This window comes from Nuphar pumila, chromosome 7 (genome assembly GCF_984573655.1).
Source record: "Nuphar pumila chromosome 7, dmNupPumi1.hap1.1, whole genome shotgun sequence".
Lineage (NCBI taxonomy): Eukaryota > Viridiplantae > Streptophyta > Magnoliopsida > Nymphaeales > Nymphaeaceae > Nuphar > Nuphar pumila.
Genome location: NC_143255.1, coordinates 40,978,365 through 40,995,884, shown reverse-complemented (window position 1 = coordinate 40,995,884; position 17,520 = coordinate 40,978,365). Strand labels below are relative to the sequence as shown.

Below are 17,520 nucleotides of genomic sequence, written 5' to 3'. Positions count from 1 at the left end.
ATATGAAAGACATGAATTTTCAATGATCAAAGAGAACCCATTAAGACAAGTGTGATTTTGTTTTCTTCTGTTATGAAAATGTTTGGCTGGAAAAAGCAAGCTTGGATGCTCCCAACATCCTTTTCCCATCATTTTCAGGTTTCGTGCTATTTCCAACAATTTCATGTTACACAATAATACTGGGGAAACATAATATCCAGAATATTCTAGATTTTTAGCAGCACTGATGGAACATTTTCATGACACCAACATATTGGAATGCTGGGTGGAGCTACAATCAGCAGCAGGAACTTCAGAGATAGAACAAAGTTTTGGATTTTTAGTGCACTTATTAGGGCACCAAGCAACAAATTCTTGTAAGCTTCAAGGAAAAGCAATCTATTAATTGCAACACATGACTGAAAACTACCAAAAGGGAGGCATCAAATGGAGCATCTATGGACATGTGACCCTAGATTCCATTCCAAAAAGTAAAGGGCTGTGTGATGTTACTGTCCAAGGGTTAGAGGGTGGGGCCCAATTACCCTTTTTCGTGTGGTACATAAGGCTGAGCCAATAATGCCATGAAAACATGATGCAACCCTTCACACTTGGGTCGGTGTAGTGGTGTTATGGTCCTCATTGAAACAACATATTATGCATGTCAACCACTCCTTTCATGTGGCCTAGATGATCTCTCTCTCTCTCTATATATATATATATAGGGTAAATATATATTGACTACTAACTAAAGTAAGGAACTAATGATCTAGAAATCATAGTGTAAGTTGTATCGAGTCAATTTAACCACATAGATGTGTTTAGCGTGGTTTGTTTTCTAAGGATTAAGCATTGGATAGTGGTTTTTTGATGTAAAAATATGATCTTTTGAGTTATTTATAAAATTTTGGCATATTGTGAGTTGTTGATTTTTTGACCCATTAAAAACCTAATTACTTGTTATAATCACATGATTCAAAACAAGTTTTCTGCTAAACAAATCATGTATATCACATCGTAACATTTGATCTACAAAAAAAAATGAAGAAAATAGTGATTTCTACTCAATAGTTTTGTACTTTCATTGGTAGCCAATATTAACCCATATATATATATATATATATATATATATATATATATATATATATATATATATATATATATATATATATATATATATATATATATATATATATATATAGTTTTATACCATGATACCATATGGTGGTACGTACTCGTGTTTGCAAAGGTCTAGCCACCAAATGGTAAATCTGTAGGTACATATGTGTTTATTATTTATTATACTAGAAACTTTTATCATGTTTATTATACTATAAGATTCAAAACCAATGGTTCATAATTCATGAAATTAAGGCATCATCTTTTGCATGAAAATAATAAATAGAATATGTTAAACATGGTCAAATGGTTAGATAATATGTTAAACATGGTCAAAATGGTTAGATTTTGCTTTTTGGAGCTTAGACCTATGTAAATCAAGTGCCAATATGGTTGTAGAGTGACCTCATAAGCTATTTTGTCCTTAGAGTAAAATTAGTCTAGGCACTTCTTTAACTGTCAAATTCTTGCAGTTTTAAGGTAAGTTTGGAAGCTAAAAAGATGTAGGAAAAGTGATGCAAAATAAAAAACGTACAAAGTTTTTGACCCTTCCAAACGAAAGAGACTTTTTTGTTGAGAGTTTTTCTTAAAAAGTGCACTTTTTCGTATGAAAACTTTTTTTTGAAAAACTTATCATATCAAAAACTCTGATAGGCAAAGCTTTCTTTTCCTATGAGAGTTTTCCTCTCTTCCAAACGTGATGTTAAGGTTATAGTTTGTTGTTCCTTGGGAAAGCTTTAAGTAGGTCCGTTCATAACGGGATATATCCATATAACAGTGGTATTTATATAACTAGTGGTTGGAACTTGGCTATGCAACCGACCTTTTCAGTTCATTCTTACAATAGTAAACAATAAAAACACCAATAATCTTTATGCTTCTTAAATACTATTTCCCTGCAATGTTTATGATCACGAGGCTCAAACCAGTCATAGATCTAACTCTAGTGATTTTTTGAGCAACGCATAAACTCACAATATTTTACAAAAAATTTGTTTTGATTCTTCTCAAAAATATTGTTGTATTTAAATTTTAAAAATATATAGAAATAAAATGATGACATTAAAACTATAAAAATATATTTAAAAACTTTAATATTGTGTCAGTACCATAATAATATCGTGATATTTTGAAAATATCATGATTTTTTAGATTATATTCATTGATATTTGTTATTACGGCTCATATCTGCCATCTCATATATTTGCACTTGATCAAATGGGAAGCCTGACGGTTTCTCCAAACACTAAAAAAGTGCAAGAACAGGAAGTCCCCAATAAGTGGAAAACATGAAAGTTAGCATTAAGTGCAAATATATTCTTTTATGATATAATAATAAAAGTTACTCTCTTCTTGCCTAACTGAGGCCAACTACAGGGCCTCTCTTTGACAATCTGATGAAAACATGAGCCTGCATGAGGAATTTCAGGAAACATGAATTTTGCATGAGGAATTTCAAATGCCCTGAATTTCACCTAAATATTGGAATCTTGGTGAAAAAAGGTAAGTCCCTATAGAGAATTTCACCTAAATAGAAAAGCATTAATTTTTCTTGCTATTTCAAGATAATGTGGTAACTTTGTAAAATGTCCCCTCAAAAAAAACTTCGTAAAACGTAAATGGGGAAATAACTTCATCTGGTGGGATTGGACTTTTCCACTAATGTGTTCACATGTCCAACAACCAAGCTTCGGTAACGTAAGCCTTTCTATAACTTGCCCCACAGCCACAAATTTCCTTCCACCACAGAGAAAATCTCAGAAAACAAAACGTGGTACTTAAAAAAATTATACCTACCTACTTAAATATATATATAGTACTAAAATTTGCAAGATACCTTTTAAAATTATGTCAATGCATTAAAAGTGTGATATTTTCAAAATAAGTATTTTTTGACATTTTTAAATTATCATGATATTTGCGACTATGACTCTCTCTCTCTCTCTCTCTCTCTCTCTATATATATATATATATAGAGAGAGAGAGAGAGAGAGAGATGGGTCCAGGATAAACCCATTTGGTGCTAAACCGCGTGCTAAATAGGTTTTTTGAGCTTTTTTCATTTTATTTTTAAATTTTGATCATACAGATGTGATCTATGTACTTGATTTTAGAGAGATCAGCTCTTGAAGTGTTTGATTCCAACATGGCTGGGTTTTTATAAAGTTCGGTCGAAAATCTTTGTAAATTTTTTTACAAACGTTATTTTTTTCATTGAAAACACATGATCCAGGTGTGGATTCTTAGTAAATTGATCATGCCCAGCACATTTATGGGGCTAGAACCCCATAAAAAGCACCGGAGAAGCCCAAAAAAACCCATTTATCACAAGGTTTAGCACCAAATGGGTTTAGCACGAACCCATTTTCATATATATATATATATATAGGACTTGTGAACGCTTGGTTCATGTACCCCCCACGAAGTCACTCCCTAGATTCCCCTACCCATTAAAATATACGCGTTTCCCGATTTGAATACGTCTCCTTCCCATGACTTGTGATGCACAACGTAACGCATCCCATCTCATTGGGCCCCATCCATTGCATATTTCCCTATATAACTACTTGGCCCTCTATTCATGTCCACATACCAAATTTGTGGCGCTTTGAGCCATCAAGGCCTCTTGTGATTGTGAGGCTTCCACCTTTTATCCATTGCCTCTGCAATCGGCACTTTCCTCTCTGTTTTGCATCCCCTTCTGCATTGTAGGCTCTCTTTCCCCACCAACCCACCAATTCTCGGATGAAAAAAGGCCGTCGAATATTTTTCCAGTGATCGACACAGTGAGGCATCACGGCTATACGCAAGGCGATCCGGCTGCATCTCCGTGATGGTTGTTGGCAACCGGAGATTTGCTTAACATCGAGAACGAATCGGTTGCCTCACGGTGGTAGGGGTGCTTTGCCCTCGGAAGGCGGGAGCCCCTCTGATCTTCTCTTCCTTGCTGGTGGTGGTGGTTTCTTTTTCCTTTTTTCGGGTTAGGCTTTCGAAGACGTGAGATTGGATAAAAAGAAACTTTGTGATCTGTGAGTATCTTTATCGGTTTTCTCCAACAAGAAAAAAAAAAAGAAAAAGAAAGAAAATCAAAAAATCATGTTGACCATCAAGAGGGTGCCTACTGTTGTTTCCAATTACCAAGAAGATTCGGAGGACGTCGCCGGATGTGGCCGGAAGTGCCTGGGAAAGTGCTGCCTACCTGGTAACCTTTTTTTTTTCCTTTTCCAAGATTCTTGTGAATTTTGTTTTCTGCTTTGAAATCATTTTTTGTTACAGTTCTGCATCCGATAGAGCTATAATGAGAAATCCATCTCAATATGAATAAACATGGTACCACAAAGTAGGACTGGTCCTTTCCATTTTCACTGCTATAAAGCTGTGTATGGTATTAGTCATACCAACACAAGCTGTTTTGTTCCTTACACAAGGGCCATCGCAACTTTTAGTTATTTTCTTTATCCTCATTTATCTATGGTTCTCATCATTTTTTATTGCATACTGTTCGTCTGTATGGATGTGGATTTGTTATTGGTCTATTTGTTCTAAATAGTGTCTGTGAATTTCTTATTGGTCTGTTTGTTGTAAACAGTGTCAAAGCTCCCTTTATATACTTTCAAGCCAAAGGCGGACACATTAGCAGGGGACAAAAATGAGAAAACATCTGATCCTGAATTTTCATTCAACTCCTTGCTGCTTGGACAGGTTAGATACTGGCATCTTTATTCAAATTTTTTTTTTTTTTAGTCTTCTGTTATCTTATTTCTCTGTGTTTTCATATATAGTGGGAGGACAGAATGAACCGTGGCCTTTTCCGCTATGATGTTACTGCGTGTGAAACAAAGGTAAAATTCAAATACAAGAAAATTAAAAATCATGCTTAGCGTTCTGAATACGCTTGTAGTCATTCATGTAGTTGTTAATTCAACCGCAGGTCATTCCTGGGCAGTATGGTTTTGTAGCCCAATTGAATGAGGGTCGTCACCTTAAGAAACGGCCGACCGAATACCGGGTTGACAAGGTCCTGCAACCATTCGATCCAAACAAATTCAATTTTACAAAAGTAGGACAAGAAGAGGTGCTCTTTCGATTCGAAGAGAACCAGGATGAGGATGAGGATGAAGGCAATGAACAGAAAACATCATTCTTTCCCAAATCCAGTGTGCTGCCTTCTGCAATTCCGAGTGTCGTAGCAATCAATGTAAGAAACAATTTCACCATAATCTATTCGCTCTTCTCTTGATTTAGCAGCTGTTATCGTTCACCTATCTGTACTTCTATTTTGAGTCCTAATAATATAATTACTGGAATTGAGTTTGTGCACAACAGATAAAATTGGTATGCAAGAGAACCACGCATTGTAGGATCCAAGTTGATCAATATGGCACTGAAATGTAAACCAACGCTACCTTTCACTTGCATAGCGAATTTATAATTTTCTAGAGCCTGAGTGGTGCAAACTAGATCTTAGAACAAACTGCAATTTTACTTACTCAGCATGAACTCATTCATAATCTTTATGAATTTTGAAATTCAACCTATGAACTAGAATGTCAGAGATGGTATCAATTCTGTTCTGATGCAGCATGCGTTAAAGATGTCCTTACAGGCATTTAGTTTTCATTTGGCTAGATGTGAAGCCATAGATAAAAGCTAGAACTGAGTAGGCTATCGAGCTACTTGAGCTGACACCATGCCAGTAACTTTGAGATTTTCACCATAGGATTAAAAAAGAAATACTAATAAGGACGTACTGCAACTTAAATTTTTGGAATGGCATATGTATCATGCCTGGGATGACTCCCAGGACGGCTACTATAATTCCTAGCAAATATTACTGAATCCACTATGCTTAAGAAACTAGCTCTCAAATGCCTGTTAGTACAACTAATCAGATCGATAAATATTATAGACAAGAACTGATGTTTGACTTTCAAAACTTAAGAACTATGATGCCATGTGGTCTTGGATATAACTTGTAAGTTTTTTTTCTTTTCCATTAGTAGGCACAATCAGAAAATTTGTGTATACATTTGCTTTAAAGCTTATACCCACATGAGGCTCCTTCCCTTGTTATTACAGGTAAGCCCAATAGAGTATGGCCATGTTCTATTGATCCCTCATGTTCTTGATTGCTTGCCTCAAAGGATGGATGGTAAAAGCCTCTTGCTTGCACTGCACATGGCTGCAGAAGCTGCTAATCCCTTCTTCAGAGTTGGTTACAATAGCTTGGGTGCTTTCGCTACCATAAATCATCTTCACTTCCAGGTCTCTCTCTCTCTCTCTCTCTCTCTCTCTCTCTCTCTCTCTCTCTCTCTCTCTCTCTCTCTCTCTCACACACACACACACACACACACACACACACACACGTATATACCATTGTTAGTGAGAGGCTATAGGTGATCCTCTGAACAAGCATTGCAAAGACAGAGCACCTTCTACAGTATCTAAATGGAAATGCAGCTACGGGCCATAATTAGCTTTCAATCACAGTCTGCTATATCATTCAGCTACATGTGAATCTTATGTCCACTATAATGTAAAGCACTACTACTTGTCTCTAGCATACATCCCTCAATCCTACATTAACATAGGTGCATAATATGTATGCAGCTAGCAGCCAGAACTTTTTCATCTTAAAGCAAGGTGCATGTGTGTGCCTGCACACACACACACATATCACTGTCAGTGGGCAAGCCTATACGTCCTCTGAACAAGCATTGCAAAGACATAGCACCTTGTACAGTATCTAAATGGAAATGCAGCTAGGGGGCATAATTAGCTCACTCACAGGCTGCTATATGGTAGCATTCAGCTACATGTGAATCTTATGTCCGCTATAATGTAAAGTGCTACTAGTTTCTAACATACATCCCTCAAGCCTACATTAACATAGGTGCAATGTGTGCAGGCTTACTACTTGAATGTTCCCTTTCCTGTGGAGAAAGCACCTACTAAAAGAGTTGCTGGAAAACCCAAAAACGAGGTGAAGATCTATGAGCTCTGTAATTATCCTGTGAGGGGTCTGGTTTTCGAAGGAGGAAGGAGCCTTCAGGATCTTTCTGATGAGATCTCTACTTGTTGCATATGGCTTCAAAACAACAACATACCTTACAATCTACTCATCTCAGACTCTGGCAAGCGTATTTTCCTCTTTCCTCAGGTAAAGATAAAAAGTTTACTGACTGCATCATTGTTTTCTTTATTTTGAGTGCATTTAGTACAATATATTACACATTAATTAATATTTTTGACATCTGCACATAAAACAGTGTTATGCTGAGAAACAAGCACTGGGAGAGGTGAGCCAAGAGTTGCTAGACACCCAAGTGAACCCAGCTGTCTGGGAGATTGGTGGACACATAGTGCTCAAGAGGAAGAAAGATTATGAGGATCCATCCGAGGATTATGCATGGAAGTTGCTCGCTGTGGTCTCGTTGTCAGAAGAGAGATTTGAAGAGGTGAAGGTCTATCTTTTGGAGGTAGTTGATGGTTTTGTACTTGCAGAGGAGCCAAAGAATGGAGAGACAAGCTTTGATCTTGCTGTTGCTATGGACGCTGCTGCTCCTGATGAGAAAAGATATATTTCATGTGCATGGCACTCATGCACATGTTAGTGAAGGATGTTTGGTTCTGCACTGATGTTTTTGCTTAAATTGGTAGACTTTTTACTTCATAGGCATGAAGTCTTCTAGGTTTATTGCTGTTATTGTCCTAAGCATTTTAAGGTCTCATAGTGTTAAGTATCAGTAGTATCCAGCTTGTCTGATGATGGCTTGGCTGATCAGGCAACTCTCGAATGGTAGTTATAATGGTACTTGAATTATTAGTATCCTCTTGCAGCCTTTGCTTGATGTCCGGATCTCCTTGATATATAAATAAAATATTTGTTGCACGTATCATTTCAGTTCACTGATTTGAGAAATGCATTGGCTCTATGCATCATAAAGCTTATCCTTTCTGCTGATTTTGAGTAAGATTTTCTTATCTTGTCCTAGCAACTGAGAGAACTGAGAACACTAGATTTTCTTCTCGTCCACGCAACTGATAGAGAACTGAAAACACTCTAGACTTTACTAGCACAAAATGATGGGTATTTCAATAGGATTTGAAAATTGTTACAGTTTCATGCTTTTCATCTGTTGTTTTAGTCCTCTCTTCTCCTCTGACTGTATATGTCCTTGGTATTCACGAATCTCTGTTTTTTCTTTTTGAAAGGTTTTCAAGAATCTCTGTTGAGACAAAACCAGTGTCTTTTGAATGTTGAATGGATACGTCAAGTGCCTGCATTAAAAGTGATTGTTTTTTTTTCTTTATATTCATCTTATGAGGAATCCTGTCTTGCCCATGTCTCATTTAATAATAAGAAAATCCTGCATCTTTTAATCTATTGATGTGGATATTTCATGGGGCAAATGCGCATAAAAGGGCTCGGTCTTTTTCTTTACGCTCATTCCTTGAGAAGACCTTTCTTGTTCATGTCAGAGTTGGGAATTCTTGCAATGTTTGCTCAGCTGGCCTTTAGGTAGACAATAAGAGTTAACCCAGCCGGCTTATGAACAAAGTCCGTTGTAACCGGAGATTTAACTATTCCATGGGTCTGCTAACTATATATCATGCATCCACACTGGTAACATGTCCCTTCATTTGAGCATCCATTAGGGCTTCCTGCTCAACAAGTTCATTGGTCTAAAACCAGGTATCTCCATTGCCCATCAGAGACTACACCTAGCTTCAGTCTTGCAGTAAAAACAATATGCACCCATCATCATCATCATCAAGCTTTATTTCAACTACATCTCCGTTCCTGTCCATCAAGCAAAGGATCTGTGATGAGTCAACCAAGTTGACATTCACAAGTGGGCCCTACTAGAGGTGGGTGCGGAGCGGAGCCGAGCCCTCGTGAGCCCCATCAGGACAATCCAATCAAATGGAAGGAGACTTGCCGCGTTCATACCTGAATTGAATTTGTGCCCAAAATGTTGAGGTTTTCAAGGAAAGAGGAACGCGTGGAACGTACCACGTTACCTGTAATATTCTTGGCCACAAGGCCTGAATGACCCAAATTTTTCTGAGCAAAAATGGACACCAAAACCGTGTATTAGCATCTTTAGACACTTTCCAATAATCTCCTTCCACCGTAGAACCTGCACTACTTGGAGAGTTCTTTTAAACTCGGAATGAATGATCAGGACCCTCACAGATATACAAGAATGCCCGAACAAGCATTGCTTCCCCAAAGAAGCTCTTCCAAAAATCGATTTGCAACCAACTGATTTGGCTTATTATTTTAATATTTTACTGACATGTGTCATCTGCTGGTTAAAAATTGGCCGAGTCAGCTCCATTCGGCTCAGAATCTGAATCATTTAGAAAATTGATTCACGCCGGATACCATTTCCGACAACATTGCAGTAAACCTCCATGACCGTTGTACAGGGTGATCTGAACATAGTAAGCTGAAATATATATATATATATATATATATATATATATATATATATATATATATATATATATGTGTGTGTGTGTGTGTGTGTGTGTGTGTGTGTGTGTGTGTGCGCTTTTGCATTATGTACATAAAATTGTTGCTACATTGTGACTTTCATCAGGTAAACGAAAATATGTGAATTTAAATATTTATGCAGTTGATAAATATAAGTTTTTTTTTCAAAAATCATCCATACATTTCAAAATGTTGGGACAAATGCTCTTTCATGTGACATCCAGCTACCTTAAGGATGGTTGGCAGAAGACGAATGTAACATTGGGTTGCCAGCTCTTTTGGGTATGCCTCACAAGGGAGGAACGATTGTAGAAAAAAACTCTAAAATATATAGATGCACGAGGCTTCATATTGAGATATTGGCAAGGCAATGTTATGTGGGCGCACAATGCAGCCATCTCATCATGGACCATTCACACGCATACTAGAACCAGTGATGGTAAACAAGGCATAGTGCAGAAAGTTCAAGTGCTCAAGCTTGGTCCATTCTTGTAGCAAACCGAATCAAGTTCAAGCTCATAGTGAGGTCGACCCAAAGAATTTGAGCTTGAGCTGGCTTGTTCACAAAAAAAAGACATTTCAAAGCTGAAAGTAAAAGGATTACAAAAAAAACGTCACAGAGGCAATAATGTTTTATCTCTAACAATATTGCTGGCAAGCCAATTACTTCAATTATTTATTCCACTGCATTATTATGTAGTGTAAAAGGCGTTTATCACTACTTCAAGAGCCTATACAAGATGAGCCTAGCGAAACACCAGTAGTCTGCTTGACGACCCAATTTTACATGTCTGAACAAACTCATTATGAGACAAACATGAGCCGAACCACCATGGCACTCATCTAGCTTCCCAGCCCTTAAATAGAACATGTTCAGATCTGAATCTACATCTAACAAAATATGTTGGTAACGATATCACTCTTGAAGGATCTCATAGTTCGATTGGAAGCCCACAGCCAATGGACCAAAGTTATCAGGCTTATGATCAATATCTAAAGGAAACAAATGGCAACTCACAGTATACAAATTATCTTCTGATGCAAGAACAAGAATCAAAACCCACATGTAGCATCTTAAGGGGACGTTTGTTTAAATCCAGTGAGAATCGCACTCTCACCTAAAATGAGAGAATGAGAAAACGTGAGTGACTCTTTTTGGGACATGAGGGTGTTTTATCATTCGCTCATGATTTGGAATCGCAAGGGACCCCTTGCACAGGATTCCAAATCTCATTTTATTTGGAATCATTTCCCCGCTTAGTGGGACATCCCAAAAATACATATATCATTGTCCTCTGACGTCGATTAATCAAACTATGTTCTCAAGTATAACCCATTGCTATTGCTAGTCCACATTCAGGTCCAAGAAACTAGCGCCTAAATGGTTATGCTGCGTCCAGCATACTTCCATCATGCTCGTGTTAGCAGTGGGTTGGGTCCAGAACACAATGCATAGAAACCTACTTCTGTCTGAAGTTTGGTTCATGCTTCCACTCCCTCTTGAGCATAAAAAGCCACAAAATGAAGACTCTTAAGCAAATGTGAATATAATAATCAAATCACCTACGCAGCAAGATCGTGACACTTTGAAATCAGCGCCTACAGCCAAGAGCTCTTGGCAAAAGAACCCACGAGCCAACTACGCAGAACCTACACCAAGATGCTTATGGCCTTTCTATGTAAACCATACATAGGCTCTAATGCTGCGATGTTGCATGAATTGACAAAAAAGCAGATGCTATCTTTGCTTCAATCATATTTCAAACCAATCATCGTAGGCAGAAAATATTAAAGACCAGCAAGGAATAAGTAATTATAACAAATTCATGGTTAATGATGTATGCATGTACGCAGACATCAACCCCTCAACAATCCATTAAGGAAAGCAATAAAGATATTCGATTACAAGCAATCCCATTAACAATTAATGACAAGAAGTTCTCATACGAATTTAAAATAACCAAGTAAAAGAAATAGACAAAATGCTGAAGCCAATGAAACAGCCTCAACCACAATTTCAAAAAACATGGAATGTTCTCTACTAATCCAAGAACAAAAACAAAATCGACTCATACCTAATACTATTGTTTCTGCTAATAACGGCCTACTCCCCAAACTCTAATCGCACCATCAGTGTATCCACTAAACAGTGTGCTACCATCCGAACTCCAACTCAAACTGGTGCAGTACAGCATCTGAAAGAGAGAACGGGTATCACATTTTAAAAGGAAACTTACACTTCATAGTCTATAACCAATAAAAATGATATGGTGCAAAATAAATTAGAACAGTGCAGTTTATATTTGAAAAATATATATACATCCATACACGCTATTGTGTCAATAAAATTAACCATACCAAGGACAAGAAAATATCAACCCCCAATGCATTTGATGAATTAAGGTAAACCACAATACAATTGTTTAACAAACCAAATATGAACTGAGATGAACCCCAATAAAATTGTTTATCGAGAGTCTATGTCAAGTTATAGATTGGACCGAAGTGATAAATGTAAAAAACCAAAAGAAAGCTAGTTGTATGATTTTTTCAGAAAACCTTTTATGTTTGACATTTAGACACAAAAGGCAGGACATGTTAAAGTGAAGATCATAGTTGGGACTGCTAAACAAGCTGAACAAACCGAACTTAGGTGATCAAGCTCGTGCTCATGTAAAGCCAAGTTAAATGAGCCAAGCTCGTGCTGGTTTTTATACATCTTTTAATTGAAAATAATAGAAATTGGACTCTCGACCTACTGAACCAAAACCAAAACTAACTTATTTGCAAAATAAACACATTGTTTCAAAGCTGTAAGTAATAGGGGATTTGAACTCTAAACTTGTTGCTTGCAAGCCAAACACTTCAACTTGAAAAATGATGGCACTTCCCTTTTGAAAGTTCTTTCCAACATTAAGTATGATGTCAATATCATCATCATCCCACAACCAAATTATTTTGCACTTAAATTTCCATCCATCAATAAAAAAACAAAGGTAAGCCTCAGAGATCTTGGTGGATAACATTCATCAAAAGAGTAGCAAATATCAAGGTTGTTAAATGTGATAACGCAAAGCGAGGCATTGAGCATGTTATGAAGCGAGGCGTAAGCCTCAAGGCGTTGAAGCGTAAGCTTCATGATCAAAATAATAAAATATATAATAATAATAAAATAATGAAAATTTAAAATAAGAACTACTAATAAACGACAATATAAAATAAATACTATTTTCCTATAATTAACTCGTATTATTCATTTTCTTATATGCATGCACATGTAAACCACAATTAAGTTAGACCCATAGTGCAAGATAAAACAAGTTATATCTACAATCATGAAATCATATTGAATACATGTAGGGCCATTTCCAAATCGACATGTTCTAGAAATACCTTCTATGAACAAAATTTTTGTTGTAATAATAGAGTTCAAATGCACAATTAATATAAAATAAGTTAATTCCTCAACTATTGTACAAAACTAGACCATGATAGAAATCAGTGTTTGGATCTTGTTATTCCAACATGTATGTAAGTTTTTACAAGGGTTAAAGCAACATCTTATAATGTAACAAAGTTTCAACCCTTATAAAATCGTATTTTACTTTCAAAAATCATAATTCAATAGTCAATTAGTTGATTCTTACTATTTTGACCATGCTATGGGTTGGGTATAACCAGATTTGGACCCGTACCGAATTTGATAGGGTCAAGGTTTGGTAACAAAGAAAGGAGTCCGATTAACTATTCGGGTCAGACCCATGAAGTCCAATATGGTTTATGAAATTTTATACCAAAATCAGATCCATCCCGAGTTCCATCCACAATTTTCAATGTAAAAATTATTATTTTATCTGGTTATGTAATCCTTATCAGATCCAAGTATCAGATCGGATCCGAATTTGAATATGATATTGACACTTCCTACTCGGATCCGAGTACGGACTCACCAGTAGAATGTGCATATTTTAAGTATTATATTTGCTGAAAGTAGCTTTTGTTGGATCTGATATCTGATTTGGATCTGACCCACTTACACCCCACTTGGGAAAGTGATCGGGCGAGGCGGTGTCACCCAACAGTACAAAGGAAAACTTAACGGTAATGAGGGAGAGCACAAGAAAATGAAAGAATGGCATGCCCGCTGCTCTCTCTCTCTCTCTCTCTCTCTCTCTCTCTCTCTCTCTCTCTCTCTCTCTCTCTCTCTCTCTCTCTCTCTCTCTGAGCCGAAGCCACCATCGTCGAAGAGAGACCTCTGTCAGGGATCGTCCCTCACCAGAGAGAGAGATCCACTCTTGGAGGCTCACGCCAGACTTCCTCCATGGACCACCATTACCGGAGACACCCACCAGAGAGAGAGAGAAAGAGAAACCCCTTTTTCCCATGTTCCTCTCTACCCACTATTGCTCGTCCATCACCAGACCACTGTCACCCTTATCAAACCTAGTTGCATGCAAACCATCTTTCTCAAATCCCTCTTACCTTCCCCTATATCCACCTGATATCTTTACCACCTTCCTCAAAACCCTCAATCATGGAGAAGGACGACTCCCATACCTGAAGGCAGATTGTCAGGCCGTAGGATTCCATAGGTTTTGGCCGCCAAGGGTTTGAGCGATGGGGTTTGATCAACAAGTTTCGATAGTTCTTGATCGTTGGGCAACAAGGTTTTGATGGACAGGAGTTTGAGCGACAGGGGTTTGAGCACATACGCCTTAGAAGCGAAGCGCGCCTCAACGCGAGGCATGCGCTTCACCCATGTGAAGTGTGCGCTTCGAGCCTGCAAACACTTCCCTACAGTGCCTCAATTCCTTGAGCTTGTGCTTCGCCTCTGAGGCGTACGCTTCAGGTACTGAGGTGTTTGCCTCTAACAACACTGGCAAATATCATGAGCCCCAAATAGAAATTGAGAATGACTAAAAACTTTTAAACAGAGAATAATATAAAATAACACTAGGACAAGAGACACAAATAACCGTGTAGACAAACTTTACACATACAACTAGTGGTAGTGGGTCGTAGTTAAAAGGAGTAAATCAAGAATCTAAAAAAAGAAAATGGGCTATAAGCTCTCATGCATTTCATTCCACTATAAATATATATATAGGCCTCAGAGATCTTGGTGGATAATATTCATCAAATGGTTTTTCACATCAAGAGTAGCAAATAGCATCATCACATCATGGGCCCCAAAAAGAAAATGAGAATGACTAACAAACTTTTAAACAGAAAGCAATATAAAATAACACTAGGACATGAGTCACATGAGCCACAATTAACTATGTAGACAGACTTTACACATACAACTAGTGGTAGTGGGTTGTAGTTAAAAGGAGCAAATCAAGAATGTAAAAAAAGAAAATGGCCTATAAGCTCTCATGCATTTCCTTCCATTATAAAAAATATATAAATAGACCTCAGAGATCTTGGTGGATAATATTCATCAGTTGGGTTTCTCCATCAAGAGTAGCAAATACTATGATCACATCACAGGCCAGAAAATAAAAACCCAAAAAGGTCTAAAAAATCAAGTAAACATTTTAATATAAAACAAAAAAATGAAAATAGAGTAACACACAATTGCATACAGATAACTATCCTAATAGTCCACTTGGTCAAAGTGTAAATAGAACATCTATAGATTCAAGAAATCAAACAATTTAGCAGCCTATACAAAAATACAGTTAAAGAGCAAAGTTGTTCCGAAAGCATGACATTTTGGAACCAAGAAGAGATAATAATGTTAGTGGAACTGCAGAAAAAAACTATGATTCTTATTGTTCAATTTTAATCTTCTGTTTCAACATGTCATTTGAAGAACTAGGAAGACCAAATGGTGAGGACACCAGAGTTAAAATCCTTCACAAAAATGGAGGTTGGGACTCACATGAAATAGTGTTAACTGAAAAAAACACCTTTCTTGCCGAATTTCAAGTCCTAATTTTCCGACATTAACAATAGGCATTGATATATTGAGCAGTGACAAACAAAGAAAATCTAATAAAAAAATAGCACATGAATTTCCACTTTCCATCCATTAGTAACTAGCATAAGTCTCATTGATTAAAAGACATGGACGTCACTTAAGAAGGAATGAGACAGTGATATACAATTGGACAGGAACATATGACAGAAATCACCAACATCAATGAAGAGAAAGCATTGTTAGTTCGTTGCATATCATCGGCCAAAACTAGTTTAAAGTTTATCCGGGAAGAATAGGGAGAGCCAGCACAGCTATTATCCCGACTACAATCCACTTTCAGCAGGTTGGATGAGACACTTCAAGAGTTTTAGAATGCTAACCAAATGATCGAACTCGTGTTCAAAACCAAAAAATTTCAATTAAAAACAAAGATGGTTATCAAGTATCCTAGAATTGAGGACAACCAACATAAAAAAAGTTCAAGAATGATTACCATACAGTTCAATTAGAAACCCCAAAAAGAAAAAAAAATCCACAGAAACAGAGTTATAATCGTGGAAGCTTAACAATGCAAGAATCAAACAAATTCAAGAAATGCACCACCAACAAATCACAAGCGTGTAAGTATGCCCACAAAAGAAACAAATTTTGTGGGAGAAAAATAAAAGGAAGGCTAAACAAAACGAGATCTGAGATAAATTATAGGGAGAGAATTTCTTTACCTGGTTCTTTCCGGCAGTGATTTCGGGCTTGAGCTCCTGGACGACGCTCTTGCTCTCGAGGTCCCAGATCTTCACGCTGTCCTCGGTGGCAGCGCAGAGCCAGTACCTGTTGGGGCTGAAGCAGAGGGCATGGATGATGCTGCCAGCGTCGAGCGAGTAGAGCCGCTTCCCCTCGGCGAGGTCCCAGAGGAGGGTGACCCCGTCCTTGCCGCCGCTGGCGCAGAGCGATCCGTCGGGGGAGACAGCGACGGTGTTGACGTAACCGGTGTGTCCGGCGAGGGTGCACCTGAGCTTGCAGTTGGTGAGATTCCAGACCTTGACAGTCTTGTCCCAGGAGCCGGAGACGATGGTGGGGGTGAATGTGTTGGGGGAGAAACGGACGCAGCTGACCCAGTTGGTGTGGCTGTCAGCGTCCTGGATGGTGTACTTGCACTCACCGAGTGTGTTCCAGAGCCTAATGGTGCGGTCGCGGGAGGCGGAGACTATCTGGCGATTGTCGAGGGAGAAGGCGACGGAGAGGACGTCCTTGGAGTGGCCGACGAAGCGTCGGGTGGTGGCGCCGGTGTTGAGGTCCCAGAGGCGGAGCTCTCCGTCCCACGAACCGGAGAGGGCGAACTGGCTGTCGGAGGACATGACCACGTCCTCGACGAAGTGAGAGTGGCCGGTGAGCCGGCGGCGGGGGACGCCGTAGTTGGCGCCCTCCTCCTTCGTGAGGTGCCACAGCAGGACGGACTTGTCCCGGGAGGAGGAGACGATCACGTCCGAGTTGTCGATCGGCGTAGCGATCGCCGTCACCATGTCCGAGTGGCCCTTGATCGTCCCCCTCAGCACCAATGTCTCCGCCATCTCGGTCCCTCTTTCCTTTTCTTTCTCTGCTGCTACCGTTCTGCTCTGAGATGGGATGGGAGACTTAAGATGGGGAACGGGGTTAGGGTTTACTTGGCGTTTATATATACAAAAATGAAGGTGGTGAATGGATGGATGAGATCGTGTGAGGGGAGAAAATGAGGAGATGGTTAGGGTTTGGGGTGGGGAGCGGAACGGGCAGATATGGATCGGGTTTATGATGGATATGAATTTAGGGGTGTCGATGGATCGGGTTTGAACCGGACCCCACTCGTACCAAACCCTGTAGGGTCAGGGTTTGGTAATAAAGAAGGAGAGGTTCGATTAGAAATAGGTTTTATTTTACTGGGTGTGGACCAGGTCTGGTTCATGTAATCCTTATATAAACCCGGGTATGGATTTTTACTCCATTGAAACTTGGTTCA

General features: G+C 38.5%; 2 protein-coding genes and 2 non-coding genes across 5 annotated transcripts; 1 reads left to right on the top strand and 3 right to left on the bottom strand.

Moving 5' to 3' along the window:
• Positions 1-3,685: 3,685 nt before the first annotated feature.
• Positions 3,686-7,994, top strand: LOC149832035 (GDP-L-galactose phosphorylase 2-like). Of its 2 annotated transcripts, XM_090014272.1 has the most exons (7): positions 3,686-4,300; positions 4,688-4,800; positions 4,881-4,940; positions 5,030-5,296; positions 6,178-6,363; positions 7,007-7,258; positions 7,368-7,994. In XM_090014272.1, the coding sequence occupies exons 1-7, from the start codon at positions 4,195-4,197 to the stop codon at positions 7,710-7,712; spliced, it is 1,329 nt and encodes a 442-aa protein (XP_089870398.1). In that variant the 5' UTR covers positions 3,686-4,194; the 3' UTR covers positions 7,713-7,994. The 2 variants fall into 2 exon arrangements, with proteins under 2 accessions (XP_089870398.1, XP_089870399.1); XM_090014273.1 differs by lacking the exon at positions 6,178-6,363.
• Positions 7,995-11,414: 3,420 nt separating this feature from the next.
• On the bottom strand, positions 11,415-17,183 carry LOC149832032 (small ribosomal subunit protein RACK1-like). Its single transcript, XM_090014271.1, has 2 exons — positions 16,250-17,183; positions 11,415-11,796 (listed from the first exon to the last, which is right to left on the bottom strand). The coding sequence occupies exons 1-2, from the start codon at positions 17,093-17,095 to the stop codon at positions 11,695-11,697; spliced, it is 948 nt and encodes a 315-aa protein (XP_089870397.1). The 5' UTR covers positions 17,096-17,183; the 3' UTR covers positions 11,415-11,694.
• On the bottom strand, positions 14,708-14,790 carry LOC149832034 (small nucleolar RNA SNORD24). The gene has a single exon (XR_016433512.1). It is a non-coding gene; the product is annotated as a small nucleolar RNA SNORD24 (small nucleolar RNA).
• On the bottom strand, positions 15,015-15,097 carry LOC149832033 (small nucleolar RNA SNORD24). Its single transcript, XR_016433514.1, has one exon. It is a non-coding gene; the product is annotated as a small nucleolar RNA SNORD24 (small nucleolar RNA).
• Positions 17,184-17,520: the final 337 nt, after the last annotated feature.

Bases quoted from the DNA above. Each gene is read 5' to 3' on its own strand.
- LOC149832032 (XM_090014271.1), bottom strand. From the start codon at position 17,095: ATGGCGGAGACATTGGTGCTGAGGGGGACGATCAAGGGCCACTCGGAC. The intron at 11,797-16,249 runs GTAAAGAAATTC...TCTCTCTTTCAG, and splicing joins TCACTGCCGGAAAGAACCAG to ATGCTGTACTGCACCAGTTT.
- LOC149832035 (XM_090014272.1), top strand. From the start codon at position 4,195: ATGTTGACCATCAAGAGGGTGCCTACTGTTGTTTCCAATTACCAAGAA. The intron at 6,364-7,006 runs GTCTCTCTCTCT...CAATGTGTGCAG, and splicing joins TAAATCATCTTCACTTCCAG to GCTTACTACTTGAATGTTCC. The intron at 7,259-7,367 runs GTAAAGATAAAA...CACATAAAACAG, and splicing joins GTATTTTCCTCTTTCCTCAG to TGTTATGCTGAGAAACAAGC.